The sequence below is a fragment of the Pan paniscus genome, chromosome 1 (assembly GCF_029289425.2).
Source record: "Pan paniscus chromosome 1, NHGRI_mPanPan1-v2.0_pri, whole genome shotgun sequence".
NCBI classification, from domain to species: Eukaryota; Metazoa; Chordata; class Mammalia; order Primates; family Hominidae; genus Pan; species Pan paniscus.
Genome location: NC_073249.2, coordinates 59,471,012 through 59,489,508, shown reverse-complemented (window position 1 = coordinate 59,489,508; position 18,497 = coordinate 59,471,012). Strand labels below are relative to the sequence as shown.

At 31.1% G+C, this 18,497-nt stretch overlaps 1 protein-coding gene across 4 annotated transcripts in view; it reads right to left on the bottom strand.

Annotated features, from left to right (window-relative positions):
• BRINP3 (BMP/retinoic acid inducible neural specific 3) overlaps positions 1–18,497 on the bottom strand; it is a 385,674-nt gene that overhangs the window by 177,932 nt on the left and 189,245 nt on the right. For 3 of the 4 annotated variants that reach the window (XM_003820588.7, XM_008974031.6, XM_008974030.5), the window contains exon 3: positions 7,895–8,085. The exons of the other annotated variant lie outside the window; for it this stretch is intronic. In XM_003820588.7, the coding sequence (XP_003820636.1) occupies positions 7,895–8,085 (191 nt within the window). The remainder of the gene's footprint in view (positions 1–7,894; positions 8,086–18,497) is intronic. 4 annotated transcript variants of the gene reach the window in all.

The window sequence follows — 18,497 nt, the reverse complement described above, 5'->3', positions numbered from 1 at the left end:
ATTCTGATCTTTAAATCATCTATGTTGAGTCAATGAGAAATAGAAATTAAAGAACCTTCATACTGTTTACTTCTCACTTGGATTTTCTCAATTGGCATTCTCATATATATAGTTATTGAGGGTAGAAACAGACTAAAAATAATAGATAAAACAATGATATGAAGAATCCTACAGGTAAATCAACAATGATAATATGGTAGATTATTTTGCTCTTTGCAACTACTTACTACACCATCATAAATGCAAACATGCATACATAGTTTCACGATCCATTATAGAGAACAACTATGAGCAGTTCATGATGCATTATCTTTATTCTGATATTAGAAGGAAGGAGAATGCTGGGATCAGTGAAATGCAAGTGAGCCAGATGTTGATATAATGCAAGTTTGTACAGACATCACAAAATTACACCTGTTCTCTTGCTTTTTACCCCTACCAGGAGGATGGCATGTTGCAAAAGAGTCCTTCTTCATTCCCAAGACACATAGATCAGAATCACAGGGTACCCACAGAAACCAACATATAATATTGGTCAGAAGCAACAATTATTGTTATGATCAACTAAAATTTGTGTCTTTTTTTTACTACCATGAGGCTGACTCTTATGAGTTGGATGTATTTTATTTTATTTCGCGATTGCCACTGCCCTTGAGTTAGTCCATTGTCCTATAATGTTTACATTCCGCCCAGAAAAAAATTATGTGCATTTATGGCAGATGTCTTCCTGGTCATTCAACTTCCTTACATTTGAATATCTTACTCTGAATGACTGTTTTGCCTTGGAGTGATTTGTAGTTATTAAAAAATGCTATTTGAGTGAAAATCCTTCTCACAGAAATATACATTGAAAACATTGTTTAAATGTAATTGTTTGTAGGTTTTACTTTTGATGTAGCCTTTTGCCTCAAAAAGATGGTCCATTTTTTTGGCAATGATAAGCCATATTATTACTTGTGCTAAAGCCTTACAATATTTTTTGTTATTGCTGCCCTTTTGAAATTATATTGAGTTTGCAGTTACATGTTGCTCTCAGGGCTGATAATCATCCTTCTTAAGCTCCACATGTTAAAGGTACACAGCCTGGTGAGATCTATCTACTAATCTACTAGTATGGTATTGTGGGGGAAAAAAGTGTTTTAGAAATAAATATACATAAGAAGAAAAAAAAAATCTTAGAGAAATAGGCTTTTGGCAAGAAGCAGAACCAAACATATTAGGATAGTTAAGAAATAGACATGTTGGCTTAACACCAATTGGCATCTGCAAGATATTATGGGGAGGAAAGAGCTAACCTTATATTACTTTGACAAAGAAACATAACATGTTTTGCAAAGTATCCCAAAGGAGAGCAACTGACCTTATGATTATTAAGAGTTACCCTCAAGAATAGACTACAAATTTTCTAAGCAAATTTGAAGGTACCATGATACTCTCGATAGTAGTACAATGACATGAAAATAAAGGAACTGGAAATAAATCGCTCTGAGGTTAGGTGGCAATGAATCTACCCTGAGTGAAATACAATTAAGTTACTTCTAATTTTGGAGCTATTTGCAATGATATAACAAGATTTTCTAAAACATTTTTGGTATGTATATTTACAAACTCTTGCTATGATTTTTTAAAGATTATTTCTCAGAACAGTTGATTATACCTTAAATTTATACAGATACTTTAAACAGTGTTGTCTTAACTTAATGTGCATATAAATCACCTGGAGATCCTGTTAAAATGTAGATTCTGATTCATCAATCTGTGGTGGAATTTGAGATTCTGCATTTCTAACAAGCACCAAACTGATGCTGATGCTTTTCGTTCATGGACCACACACAAGTAATGAGGTTCTAAACCATAATAACATTTATTACCAAGTTAAATGTCTGTCTTTATCATTGACCTGAGTGTTCATTTAAGGAAGATCTTGGGTGTTTTGCACCATCATAAGTAACTCAGTATATATTTGTCAAAAAAGTAGACAAGTAATTTATCTACCTTATCAATGTGCTATATAAAAGAACCAGAAAAAATATAATAAAATGTCCAATGTTCTAGAACTTAACATTTATCTTTTACCTTGGTTGCCACGAACACCTTTACTAAGATCAACTGACACAGAAATTTTAATTACATTTTGCTCTTGTTTATTCTTATTATTATTTACATAAGTGATTTTTAAAATTGCTTTAGTAGATAACTGCCTTGTAAACAATTAAAAAAAGATTAACAATATTGCTTTAACTTCAGATATTTTACTTTATTTACCAGTGAAACATGATATATATATATATATAGAGAGAGAGAGACAGAAAGAGAATGAGACAGAGAAACTGATATAATCTTAAGAAATATCAGTGATCTTAAGATTAATTTTAATAAATATCAGTACAGCAGTCCTTTTCTCCCTTCAATGACATTTATTTTGATTATTTCCTAGGATAGGAATCTTCAAAAATATTTATTTTTCTTTCTTTTAAAACAATATATATTCTGAGAGAAAGTAATTCTATGCATCTCAAGTAATTATTCATATTTCTTTAAGAAATAAATTATTTATGTGTGTGTATTTGGTGGATTAACTTTATTATGTTATAAAGTAAAATGAAATAAATTTTTTCTTCCTAACAGACCAAGTGAAAATGAGAACCACAGCAGTTAACCAACTTTGAAAGAAGGTGGCATATGACAAAGAATTAAAAACTGTCTGAATACTTTATACAGAACATAATTCACATAGTGAAAAGTGAGAATTGACTATTTCTGAAATTAAATGAGCATATTCAGAGTTCTTATTCTTATGGGAATGCAAATAACCCAAAAAATTATAATTGATATTTTATCCATATTGTATCTTACTAACTTCTGACTTACACTTTCTTTAAAAGACACACACACACACACACACACAATATTTTGTAAAACTTTTTAGATAAGTGAACTACATTGGAGGCATAGTTTTACATACACACACACACATACATACACACACACACATATATATATATACTACATGAGAATTGAGGTAGCATACATTGTTTTAAATCACTATTGTATGAAGTTAATACTATTTTTGCACATTGATCATGAATTTTTTATTCCAACAATGAAGAGAATTTTTTTTGTATTGAAACAAAATTAAATATCTAAAAAATGCTTAAGTTTAGCCATAGAGTAATCAAAAGGTACATTATCTTAAGAAATACTTTCAGAAAAAAAATTAAAAGGACTTGCAAATGAAAAAAGTATATTGTAACTATTTCTGCTAATAATTTAATTATAGCTTTTTAAATTGTACATTCAATAACAGTGGTCAAACTGAACTTGCTTTTATGATGCCTAGAATAAAAACTATTCTTCAAAGTTTTTCTAAATTAACAAATCTTATTATATTGTCTATTTGATCCTGAAATAAATTTTGGTTATATATATATATATATATATATATATATATATATTCAGAAAAGAAAACTTTTTCCCTGCATTCCTCTACATGAGAAATTGTTTTTTGTAAACAATCCTCACTGTTACCATGTGTCTGATGGCCCACAGAGCTGCAGTGAGTTAACAGAAAGGCATAGTGTAGGTAAGAGGCTGCCCATGAAAACTCCACCTCTTACTCTTCCTCCTTTTGTGGATGTGCTTGTCAGGAGATCACAGACTTTGTTCTGCTCCTCACTGCCTTAGAGCTGAGAGAGACAAGAGTACTAGCGGAGGAACCCACAGGTTTCCTGGCTACTATGACTGGTTGGATAACGCTATATAATTCAGGAGATGCGGATAAGGGCACATTTAAAATTTCTATAAATATTTTGTTATAACATTTAATAAATTTTTAATGAATATTTTGGTCTCTATGTTCCTTAGTCTTTTGTCTTTTAAAATTGATCCAGAACACAGTTTTGTTGCATTATAGTAAACTCTCTTTCTCCCCCTAATTAAAGCCCACCAATTTTAAAGTCATTATTTTTTGTCATATTCACTTATATTTTGTATTTTATATTCAGTACACAGATACACTTTAATTTTAGTATTTGTCATATATTGAATTATAATAAATGTATTACAAAAACGGTCATTAAATATATTCCATAGCTAGAAATCAATATATCCCAGAAGTGCAGTCTTTTTCAAGATTGATTCTTTCAATTGAGTAGCTTATTTTAGATATTCAAACAGTGATGGAATTTAGATATCATTATCCAAAATAGAAGCAGACTGAATTACTATATCGATAAACAGTCTGGTAGCTATAAAATGAAATAAATGGGGAAAATAATATATATTGAAGAATGTTTTTTATAATTTATTTTTCTCTATAGATAGAATGATAATTCAATCACTGGCTTTATCTGTCATAAAATATCCCATTAAAGGCTTCAAGTATGGTACCCAAAATTTCATGTCTACATCAATAATATGATATACTAAATAACTCTTAGGGGAAAAAGCCATTTTTCATGTATTTCTTTTTATGACTGTAAAACTGATAGTGAGTATTTTATAGTCAACTTGTTTTGAAAAACATTGAAATTTTGTTGAAGATTTAGGTACTTAGGAAGCACCTAGTCATAATACAACTGGCTTTTTGTTAAAAAGGTTTGCTTATATACATTACACCCTAGTGTTATAAGTTTTTCCTTGGTCTTTATTAATTAAGAGAAAGAAGTGGGGGGATTAGTTCAATTTAAATGCCACAAACTTCCATTTTTTTTAAATGGAGAAATACAATTTCATGTTCAATCAGGTGAAACAGTGAAGGTTAAATGATAAACTCACAGCCACTAAAAAGATTTTAGTGTAAGTACAATAGCAATAATTTTAAAATTGCCAAAATCATTCCTGGTATACATTTTAATTGCAGATATCTTATATCCTTAAGCTATTTAAATAATTTCATGCATCTTAACTGAATTATTAACTTTAATGAACAAAAATTCCCACAGGAAAATAAAGTAACATTTTGAGAAGAAAAATAATTCCAGCACAAAAAACTATGAAAACTCAATCCAAGGAATATTCAGAGATTAGAAAGTGAGTAAGGGTGTTAATTCCATCTCTTTCCCCCTTTAAGGCAATACTTGAACAAAACTTTCAAAAAACTGAAGTAAAATCATTTAGAGAGAGCATACTGCCATCACTGGAAGAATCAACCTCAAGTGAATAATCTTACAAATTTTGAAACATGGTGTATACAAAAAAACAACATGCAAAACAAAAACGAATCTTAAGGCCAAAATGTGGCATCCACCATATCAACATAGTAAAACAATTAAATTTAAAAGTCACCATAATTTTGAAACTAAGGAACAAGAATGTCTATGGAACCATTGGTGCTTTTTGATCTCTTCTGTCTTTCCTCTGTCTTTTCCTTCTTTTCTTATCTGGAAAAATATATTTTATCTTCTGAAATACTTACAGGTGCTTTGAATCACTTATATAATAATAATGAAGTATGTGTTTCAAAATCACTGAACTTTTTCAGAGGAGGAGTTATAGAAATAACTCAAATTTTACCTTTCAGATTTTATTGCATTAATAATAATTGACATTACTAAGCCAAATAGACACAGCTTTCACAGAATCAATCTTCACAATTATTAAAATATTTTATATTTTTGGCTATCTACACTAACATAATGAAAACAACTTCAATGCATCACATACTTAAATTATACCACACACTGTGCTAAGCACAGTTTTCAACATTTATACTAACCTTTCTATGTCCCATCACATAGGTGTTATTCTCCCCTTTTCTGTTAAATAATTAAAATGCAGAGGAATTACTTAATAGATTTTAAAGTCTCACAGTTGCCTAAAAGGCGGGGAGGGAGAATCAGGATTCAACAAGGATATGGCTGATCTCTTTCTCTTCTTATTTTATCACTATTCATTTGTGGAACAAGGTAATGGATAAATAGTGTGTATTTGCAGCCAGACTTTTCCTTCTGCCTTAGCCGCCTATATTTTTCACCTTTAATGTCTTGAGATTCCATGCCGGAGTTATTTTCCACAATGTGCTCAGGCATCCACTCCTTTTTCAACCTGTTCATGCCTTCCTTATCTACTCTTACTTGGGTACTGATTCTCATCAATTCCGAATCTTTATTTGTGAATTTGACCCAATTGGCTCTCTGGATTTGCTTGCATTCAGAATTATTCCTGAATTATAACTCAATTATCCTCTCTTTATATTATAAATGTTTACATATATCTAGTTATTTGGATGACCTCAATCTCCTAAGAAAATGTAGTTTTACTTGTTTATTCATTTAACAAATAGTTAATGAGAACCTACTGTAAATGAAGGGCAATTATAGCCATGGGGATGAAGTGGTGACCAATACAGCTAAGGCCCTTGTTTTTAAGAAAATATGCAAGAACTACAGATAATAAACCAATAGCCAAATAATTAAAATAATTTCGCATGATAATAAATACTGTGATAAATGCAAATGTGATCATGAAATAGTAGAGAACAATGGGGTTCACTAGGCACTATTGATGAAAGAGTAGTCAGGAAAAGGCCTCCCTGAAAAAATAACATTTGGGTAGAAAAATGTGAACATCATTGTGACTGTGACTGAAAAATAGAACATGAGGAAGAAATGAGAAGAGGCCTGAGTTTAAAGCTAGCATTCACAGATCATTGATGTAAGGCTTTATAAACCACAGGGAGACACTTAGATTTTATTTTAAGTGGCCAGTTCTAGGTTTCAATTAAAACAGTGAATATGAACTGATTCACGATTTTAAAAGAGCTGTGTGGAGAAGGGACCATTTGAGTATTGTAGGAAAAAAAAAATGATGATGTCTTGGTCTAGAGATGCTGGAGAGCAGGTGAGGAAAGAGTTTGATATGGGGTATATTCTGGTGTAAAAAATTGACATGACTTGCTGAAAGACTGGGCTGGCAGGTTAAGGAAAGACAAGACATCCTCTAAGGCTAAAAAATGAACAAGCTGCCTTTTGTGACACCATACCATTGCTGCGAATCAGTCCGGCTATCTTTGGTAAACCCATTAAGAAACTGACAAGAAAGCAGGGATTCACTCTTTTCCTGGCTTTCCTATTCAATTTTATACAGTGTTCTTCATTATAAGAAAAAGTAACATCTATTTCTAAATGCAATTGTGGGACATGATTTGAAGTGAAACACAAAATTAAATATATGTAATTCTGGGATATTTTTTAATTTTAGGAAAATGTCATATGTTGCTTATTACACATTATCTCCTAAAAGGTCATTTAAGTATATTCAAAATGCTGAATCACACATCACTATGAAAAAGCCATATTTTTAAGGCTAAATAGTATTTAACAATATCACACAATAGCTTCCTTAATTTTTACAAATATATACATTGACATATACATATACAAGAAAGTGACATTTATTCATTTCTACTTTCTTATTATGCATCATAATTATTTGTTTATCACTTTTTCCGTACCAGCTACAATCTGTATCAACTACAATCAGAAACACTAAAATGGTGCTAACAATGTAATTGTAGTTATTTAATATGTACTCAAAGAAATCTTTCCTTCTCTCTATAACTAGAATTGATGACCCCACCTGTGACTTCTTATTATTCATGTATTTTAAATAAAAGTTTCCATATCACCTTACAGAGTGCAACAATTATGTCAAATATTTGTATGTTATTAGATTGTAAATAGCTTTCATGCAGAAACTTAGTAATATTCATCTGCTTCACAACTGTGAACACTGTGTGGGACATTTAATAATCACTCAAAATGTGTTGGGTAAATGAATGAATGAGTTCTATAACTATTCATACTGTAGCTATCTTGATTAATTAACACTTTTCTGTGATTTATACGGTTTTAGGCACAAGCACACACAGGCACAAATAGGTTCAAAGCCGTACCTCCCAGAGTAGCAGATAGCAAGAAATGTGTCCCATATTTCTTGATAAGGTTTTCTGTGATTTGCTGAAGGGTAGGTCGACGTCCCAAAAGTCTTATGTTGCGGAAGAATTCAGGGGCAAGAGGCAGAGGAGAGCCAAGGAAATTTCTTCTCTCAACTGCAAGGTTATTTACTTTCCAGCGGCCAAACTCCCTGAAAAGCAAATTTATTTTTATTCATAAATGCATAATCTATCTGAATGTTTTCATTTGAGTTCACTTGGTAGCTGGGGTCAGTACATTACAATGTCTCTTTCTTGTAATACTAGGTTGTGTGCTATGAGTAGGAGAAGCAATATTTATAATTTATTTAACTGGAGTGAATACTCTAAAACCAAGTCATGTAAAGGAAAAATAAGCCACCTAAAGTGTACAGCTTCCACTGAGATTTTTTCCCCCAAGAAAATATATTTTCATAAAAATGACTTTATTATGCCTAGAATATGAATATAGAGTTACTAAACAATAACAAAACAACTTAAGGGTAATTTTTTTTCATTTTCTAAGGTATATTGGAAAAAAAGAATGATTTATATTCATCACCCTAATGATTCCCTTTCTCTATTCACTTTACAGTGGGAACGTAAAAAACCTCAGGGATATTAAGGAGATGCAGAACTTTAAAAACAACAAAAGAGAAATCAGTTTTCTTCTTTTTTTTTTTTTTAATAATCATGGTTTACAACATATTTGGAAACCCAAATTCAGCTATTGCAATTTCTCAAGATGCAAAGTGATTTTATGGATGAATTTGGCCAAGTTAGAAAAATGAAAGATACGTCTATAAAAGATTTATACATTTTTTAAAGAATGTATACATTTACATTGAGATAAAATCAATCTGATAATAAATTAGAAAAGAATTATAGTAAACTGCATCTGATATTTTTTTCTGAGAAGTGGTCCAATAAAATTCTCAAATATCACCCACAGGGAAGAACACTCTTCACTAGGCTTAATACTTCAAAGTGTGTTAATTCATATTTATAAAATAATCAAATAAAATGTTAATTAAGCACTTTATACACATGTGCCATCTTTATTTCTATTTTTCTCCAAAAAATGCTTGCTATGTGTCAGGATCAGTGCATGATAAGAGATTCATCTACTGATGAGACCCACACTGTCCATCTGCAAGTAGCCTTCTCCTTTTGGAGAAATGTTTAGGAATAAATAAAATAAAGACAGAAAATTAAATTTTTAAAAGTTTTAAATTCTGATATGTACTGAGAGATACACATACAGACCACTTTGATGAGAAATATGACTATATGAAGTGTGGCCATATTTTACATTACATGGCCAAGGAGGGTAACTCTGCCGAGACAACAATTAGGCAATATGTGAAAAAATAATAATAAATTGCTTGGTGCAAGGAGGCAGGAAAAGGATTGAAGCAGAATAATGAGGAACAGTGTACATACTTCCAGGACAAAGGGACATGACACTGACAGTTTCTAACTATGGATATTTAGTACTTGTGGCACATATTTGACAGTCAAACAGCCCATTTTTGTCACTAATTATATGATCAGAATCACTTTTGAATCTAGGGAAGACTTTGGCCTGAACATAAATTAGAAATTCTTTCATCTTTGAGAAATTCTTGCTATCTCCTGCAAGAATCAGCTCATCTAAAGTTTTAATTAGTGTTTTTCTACGAAGGGTTCTCAAACTTCAGCACCTATCAGAATCACCTGGAAACTTCACAACAGAGATTCTGATTCATTAGGTATTAGATAGGAGTTAGAATCTGCATTTTAAACAGACATGCTAGTGCTGCTCTTCTGGTGACCATACTTTGAATAAAACAACCGATCTATATAATTTGCTATATTGTCTTTCAGATCTCTTCAAAGTGTCATCTTTTCAGTAAATATAGGGCTTTTATAGGCTGAATTTATTATAATGTTCCCTCAAAATAGAGTAAGAATGTCTTTATCTTTCCAAACCTAAGTTGATATCAATAAATTTTTATGTTAGTCACTTCTACAATAAATTTACTTAAATCTGAATTGTAGGTACATAATGTATGTATATGTATAATATATAAAATATATAATATTAAATATAGGATATATAAATAAAAATTTAAACATTGACAAAAGATCATTTGAAATCAAATTTTTAAGTCCTAAATTTGATGATATATCTCAGGATATATAGTAATACAAAACTTCTAAGAAGTTATTTTTATACCATGATCAAAATAATAGTTGCTCATTAATTCCAAAATTTATAGGCTTATGCTCATTTAATTTTTTAACTCCTGAAAAATGCTTGTAATTTAATCAATAGAGTAACATAACTTTAAAGCTGTGACATGTATTTTTCAGTGGTTTACAGTGCTAAATTTGTTAACTCAAATGTATTCATAGATTAAGATACAATCTAAGTGAAATAATTAGACTAAAAAAATCCAAGATGATTGATTCAATGGTAATATTTTATATCCTGTATAAATGCTTTCTAAAATGCTGAAAGATTTTCGATACATGACTGAGAGTAAACACATGCTAGAAAAGTGCAATTCTATGTTTTTTAACAATTAGTAAATATGCAAATATAAATCCATGATCTATTCTGACCTGATGTATTTATGACTTCCTTCATTTTGTTCCTCTTAAATAAGAACAATAGACATATTACAAAACAACTAAAACAAATTATGTATCTTATGAAATCAATTTATAAGGCTCTATAATACTGTAGAATCAGCTATTCAAAGAAAATATTGTTTACTCTTTATTATCAACTAATATTATTGTCCATGTTGCTGGCAATACAGATGAACATAAGAAAATCTATGACCTCAAGGGCTCAAAAATTATACAAAGATAAAATATGTATGAATAAATTGCCATTCAAAGGCTTTAGAGTATTTTTCTGTGTAAAAATACAATTGTATAGTAGCTTAGTTAGCCCAACTCCTCTACCCATTTATCATTGTTCTTTGATATGAATGGATCTAACCCAACTCACTTTGGATATGTTTTCTCTGAATAGCCTAAGAAGGCTTCCTGGACAACTTTCCAGAGAGCTTCCTTCAGCCATCAGGTACTTTTTACTCACTCAATATGTTAAATTTGTAGTCTCACTTCACCTTCTAATATTTCAAATGATAAAACACTTTGACACCCCATCTATTAATCTATTATCTCTGTCATGCAAAAAACAAAAAGAAAGAAACTCTTTGGGGATATCACCAAACTAAAACTAATTAAATAACTAAATAATTATAGTTATTGTTAATAACTAAAGAAAAATATTTTCTTAATTTCAAGAAACTTAATCTTCCAGTTTTCTCCCCATATTTTCATATAAAGAATAAAGCAAAATACTACACCATTGTGTATATCCAAAAGAATAAAGCAAAATACTACACCATTGTGTATATCCAACAAGGTTAGTTTGTGTAGACAACATAAATTTCAAATTGAAATCTAAGAGAGCTCTTATTTCCTTTCCACATTTGGTTTGTACTGTCGTGAAATATGATCACTGTTATAATCTTTATAAAGTTTTTCTGGAAACTGAGATAAAACAACAAAATAATCCTAAGAAGTGGTGATAAGAGCGCTTTAAGTAAAGACAGTCATCTCTGGAGAACCTCACTGTGAGTAGTAAACATTAGATATGAATCGAAATTCCCAGTGTCCCTTTTTCCCGAATACAAGATAAGACATTACTGATGACATTTTAAGTCACCGTGGCCATGTGGCTTACTTTGACAGATGAATTGTGAGCATGTATGTATAACCTGGTCCATAAGCCCAGACATTGATTAGCAACTATAATCAGAATTGCTATGGTCCACATATATCCCTAACGCTTAACAGGATGAACAAGTGAATGAACTGAAAGTAAATTTTGTCATGTAAAGTCATCAAGATTATGGGAGGCTGAGGTGGGAGAATCACTTGAACCCAGGAGGCGGAGGTGGCAGTGAACCGAGATCATGCCACTGCCCTCCAGCAAAGATTACGGGATTATTTGATTTGCTTATTTTCTAGTAGTATAATCTAGTATATCATTATTGATGTAAAGTTTTTTGACTCTGGGAAATCTTAGGAAGGTAATAAGGAGCTAATGTCTGTATATAAATTGGAATCTAAGGGGTGGGGGTTTGTTTTTTTTTCCTTGTTTCCTGAAGATAAGATTCACCTCAGTTACAACTAGATCATGCATTCATTAAATGTTGGAAAAACAAAGCAATGGAGCGCTGAATTAAAAACATGCTGTTGGATGTAATTACCATAATGAGAACATTTTACCTAAAGGCATCTCAGGATTTCATCCAGATGCTTTATGTTTATATTAAATAAGAACATTGTTGTATCTAACTAAGTGTTGTATTCTACTTGGAGCCTTCACAGAACGTAACTATCTTCCCATCATAATGTTTGCAAGTCTTTCAATTAAATAGGCACAATCGTTAGTTTAATGTAACTCAGTCCTTTTCAAGACACCACTGTGATATAGAACACACATATGGGCTGTAACCAGTTTAACCAGAACATTACTTTGAAAATATTTTTGGGGATCATACTCTAAGGAGCCTCTATTTGTTTATTAGAGTTTTATGTTTGTCTGCTAAAAATTCTGATGTGCAATCATCTACTATGTATGTCCATACAACGTTAATTTTTCTACAATGTTTATTATAATTTTATCCCTACTCAGCTCATAAAAAGGCTAGAAAATAAGAATGACATCATCAAATTTCAGTTAAATGCTGGTCACATAATTGCCACATTGCCATTAACCTTTCTTATTAGCATTTAAATATATACAAATACACAAATGTACTCAGTATATTTAAAAGATATTAACTGTCATGATTTCTTTAAAAGTACACACATATGTTTGGCTTTCCCAAAACACAGAATTTGCCACTCTTCATATTAGAAATTTTGGATTAAATACCAATGAAAAAGAAACCCAAAATATATTGACAAAAGCAGATGATGCAGTAGCTGAAAAGATTTACCTTTAACTTTTAATTTCCATTAAATGAAGGTGTCTAAAGTCCTAAATGCTATTATTACATTACTTTTCACATGACTATATTTGTTGGCTAGTAATTTTATCAATAACCATTAAAATTTTCAGACACAATAGAATCTTAAATATATTACCTAAGCATTCATGTCTACTGGAACAAATTCAAAACAAAAATCACAAATTAACTTGCCAAACTTTAATAACGATAACATTCTAATTACATCTGTAAAATCATATGGATCTTAAGAAATGGCACTAATGTCAATATTGGCTCCCCATAATTTTATTGAGAAACTGTGATATATAAAATTGACTTTTAAAAGCATTTTTACTGGCTGGGCACAGTGGCTCATGCCTGTAATCCAAGCACTTTGGGAGGCTGAGGCGGACGGATCACTTCAGGTCAGGAGTTCGAGACCAGCCTGGCCAACATGGTGAAACCCTGTCTCTACTAAAAAAAAAAAGAAAAAAAAAATAGCCGACTGTGGTGGTGTGTGCCTGTAATCCCAGCTACTCAGGAGGCTGAGGCAGGAGGATCACTTGACCTGGGAGGCAGAGTTTGCAGTGAGCCAAAATTGTGCCACTGTACCCCAGCCTGGGCCGCAGAGCGAGACTCCATCTCAAAAAACAAAAACAAAAACATTCTTACCATATAGCTTCAACATCTCACAAATGACACTGTTTTCCATTTGGCTGGTAAAAGGAAAATGTTTTAAATGGCCTGGATGCCTGTACCACTGAAGCTAGTGTTTATAAAACAGCTAAATGCTCAGCAATTGGCAAGATAAAAAAGTCCACTCTCCCTTTAGCCCCTTGATACATCAAACTTTTAAAAATAAATTTAATAGTAGTAGGGTTTAATTTTTTTTTAAGCTTGGGAAAAATTTTTGGATGATGCTGGAAATTTAGCAGAATGAATCTATTCCAATAAAATACTGGGGATAAAAGTCCAATCACAAATACAACTTATGTAAAGTGTTTATATGTAGGATTTCTGATAAGCACTGATTAATGACTGTTGTATTTTGAAAAAGCTGCCAAACTCAAAGTAGACTACAGAAGACAATTGGCATGACTGCAACAAAAACAATTGCCATCTCAGTAGAACAACAAGAATTAATTGTAGCTGTAACCTCATGACTATCATTGAAACAAAAAAGATGAAGGTGGGGCTATTGAGAAATTTTTAAAGGATGGTCTGGTTTATGGCTAGTTATGCACACTTCAGATTTTTAAAATATGTTATATTTTAGGGCTTTGAAATTACTGAAAATAATTTAATTTTATGTTACATAGTTTTAAATCACTTTCGTAGCTTAATAGGGTTTTATGCAAACTTTAAGAGAAATACAACACAGATGCAGGTATATATGATAATACAGAAATTGATTATGCTTGTTTAAATTAAATCACATTTTGAACACTTGTTAGCAAAAGCTTTCTGTAAAAACATACAAACATGCTGTTAATGATCTTCTCATTTGAATAAAGGAAAATATGTAGAATTTTGCTTAAATTTTGCTTTCTAAAGTTTGAAAGTATAGTTTAATTTCTATCACAAATATTATATCAACTTATCAAAATTACTCCTTAATTACATTCATATAATAATACAGATTAGGTAACTATTAATAAGTGTAGACAAGTCAAGAGGCATAGACATATCTGAGCTAAAATAAAATAAAATAAAATAAGTCTGTTTCTGATAAAAAGAGATACATGGAATGTTTTTATTTTAGCATTTATACTTACAGAAGTAATTCATTATCTTCATTAATAGATATAAATATTGCATTTGTTAATATATTTTATTATTTTAGATAGGGAATTTTAATTTTTAAAAGGAAATGGAATTTGGAGTGAAACAGCTGAAGTTTCAAATCCTATACTCACCAATTTAATTCACAAAATGTAAAGCTTTCGGAATTTTTGCAAGTTCATAACCTCGGTGATGTAAACACACCTCATCTATGATCATGGGTGTAATAAAACTGATACAGGAGACATTTTGAAGTAAAATTTGTAAAACTTAACTACAGTAGTACAGATAACATGGATTACTTCTTAGTAATTTTTGGTACATGTAAATTTGTGAGGTGGGTTTTTTGTGCCAGGATGTTAATTTTTAAAAATGTATAAATATTATTGATTAAGGTAATGCGATTTTGTGGAATTAATAAGTAAAAATTTACAAAAGAATTTATAAATAAAATCACTTAAAGAATATGCACCACACCAGTATTGTTCCAGGTATAGACTAATAAGTTTAATGCTCATAAAGATAGGTAAATGTGAAATAGATATCTGTTAATGAAAAAATAATGTTTGCTGACAATTTCTTCAATCATTTAGGCAATATTTCCACTGAGATTTCTTTATGATGATACAACATCTACCTTAAATTAAACATTGGATTTTTTTTTTAAACCATGGATTATGTGAAGGTAACTAACCAATTATATATCTGAGGTTACAATAAATTACAACTTCACATATTGCTTCATTTCAAGTTACATGAAGAAGGCAAAATGAAGGATTTTTTTAAAGAATAACTGCATTTCTAGTGACAATAAATATAAATTGCCCATCTTTTAAAGAATATTTTTCATAATAAAGATGAGTTTTGAATAATAACTCAATTCAGTAGAATTTATATTTTTCCTGAAATATGTCTTAAAATGTCTTAAAGGGAATTCCTTTTAAAATGTTAGATGATTTTTCCCACATAGTTGAGGCAAATGAAAACATGTTGCTGCAGGTCATAGGCTTTAATATACAAATAATTTATTTCAACATGCTCTTAATTTTATGTCTTTCATATATACATCAGATAGGGAGACTGAATATGGTACTTTGTGACAAAATAAATTTTCAGAAAAAGTATAAACTTAAGTTTACAAGGTATAAATTTTTTATTCCCCAAATTATAACCTTTCAGTATGAATCAGGCTTGATTGTTAGAATACAATTTTACACACACTTTATAAAATATTAACAGGTAATTTCATCTTTCTGTGGATACCACTGTCTTGTATGGATTACAAATTGAAACTTGTTATCTAGCAAGCACTTGGTCTTACCATCTTCTTTTGGGGATTTATATAATATAAACTTCTTAAATATTACCTGCTTCATATGAACTTCAAAGACACTAACAATATGTGGGAACTGCCATCTTTTCTGCTCTACCATACCTGTCTCCAATTAATTCAGGTCCTCTTGTTATATGCACTCGTGGCACAATTTTCTTTTCCTTCTGTGAACTTACTTGTGTCACTCTTTGATTCATGTTTCATGTAGATGTGAATTATTTTTTCTTATAACCATTGTATTTTTAAGACTCAAATGAATGACCCATAGTAGTCACTCATTAAATACACTTGGAATCATGAAATGAGTAAATATTCTCATGTGAGCTAAAATGAAATAGCTACCTAAGTATGAAAAAGAATGAGGTTTCCTACTTGTTAGTATACACCCTGACTAAAGTTCACAGAAAATCAAGCTCAGTAGAGGAATATATTTCTCAATTATCCTCTTTGAGTGTTCATGTGACTAGGGCAAATTAAAAGTTAACTATTTGCTCTAAACTGAGAAACACTAACCGTATGTAAAAACCTACTCCCACTGATATCTAAAATATATGTTTGGAAGTTTAGAAATATGCTATCATTTCCTGCTAGGGCAGTAAAATGTATAGTTGTGGTACTCCAAGCATCATACGGTTAATACACTTTGAGAACAGCAATCCAGATATTTCAGCTATAAAAAAGATTTTTAATTTCTCTAATCTATGCCAGCCATAAGGCAGGGGAAGCACATTGATATAGACAAATTCAGTTTTCATCTTTTATGGGCGAAATAAATATATTTGACTAGTTTTCTCCTATAAACTTTAAAATGTAATTTTTCACTGATTAGCAGTCAATAATTTTATACGCTTGGTAGGCAAAAACAACTTTCATACTAGTGTTCATTAAACATTTTCTGCCAGATAACTTTTACCTCATCATTGAAATTGAAATGATAATTTAATTAGACTTGTTTCTAAGCGATCAACCTATGAATTTTAAACTATGGCACTGAGGTGTGTGCTCTTTTTATCTCCTTGTGATAAATGAGAGAAGATTGTTAGAAATAAATTCTCCGAGGCTGTATACCTAGCAAGAATTTGAATCTAGGGGGTGAGACCTCAAACCTAATGACATTAACTCATTTACAGATTGATAGCAACTTTGATTTAAAGGTGGCTGTTACTGGTAATGTATATCTGTCAGTGTTTGTGTGTGTGTGTGTGCACGTGTGTGTGTGTGTATTTGTGTGGGAAGCATGGAGGATGCATGGGAGAGACAGAAAAAGATATGGAGTATAGAGAGAGAGAGGAAAGAGAAGAAACAGACAAGGTTGAGAGAAGTTTATCCATTAAATGGGGAGGAATGTGAGAAATACTAATAGATATCAAACAGAAGCAAAAAGCCAAGTATAGATTAATCTTTTATTGTCCTGACTAGCCACCCAGGAAACAGAGAATGTAAATCTCTACATGGTAGAAGGACTTAAAGGGCCTTTGAGAGTATTTCACATTTCTTAAAAGATGAATTGTAGGAAGTGAATGATTAAAGAGGTTTATAATCAGTTACTTTAATAGGTGATATAGTATAGTCCAAACTCTGAGCTCAGGGTGCAGAGAACACAAGCACAGACAACAAATGCATAAATAGATGCATTGGATTACAACAAAGTTAAAAGCTTCCAAACAACAAAGGAAATAATATACAGAATGGGAGAAAATAAGGGGTTCATATCCAAAATATATAAGGTGCTAAAATAAATCAATAATAAAAAGTAAAACAAATAAAAATACCCTGATTTGAAAATGAAAGAAGGACCTGAATAGATATTTCTCAAAAGAAGATCTAGAAGTGGCCACCATTTTAATAAAAAATATTCAACATCACTAATCATCAGGGAAATGCAAATTGAAACCACAATGAGATATCACTTCACTCCTGCTAGAATAGTTACAATTAAAAAGACAAAAGTTAACAAACTTTGGCAAGGATATGGAGAAAAGGTAACCCTTGCACACAGTTGGTGAGAACGTAAATTGAAACGCCATTGTGGAGAACAGTTTGGAGATTTTTCAAAAAATAAAAATAGAACTACCATATGATTTGGCAATCCCGCCACTGGATATATATACGTATTTATATGTTGAAGAGATATCTGCACTTCCATGTTTATTGCAGCATAATTCACAGTAGCCAAGACATAGACCCAACCTGTGTCCATTGGTGAAAAAATGGATTTTAAAAGGTGTTATATGTACACAATGGAGTACTTATCAGCCATAATAAAGAATGAAATACTGTCATTTGTGGCAATATGGATGAACCTGGAGGAGAGGACATTATGTTAAGTGAAATAAGCCAGGTATAGAAAGAAAAATTCCACTTGACCTTTCTCATATGTGAAATCTGAAAAAGTTGATCCCATAAAAGCAGAGAGTAGACTGGTAGCTACCAGAGGATGGGGATATGGAGCCATGGGAGGGTTTGGAAA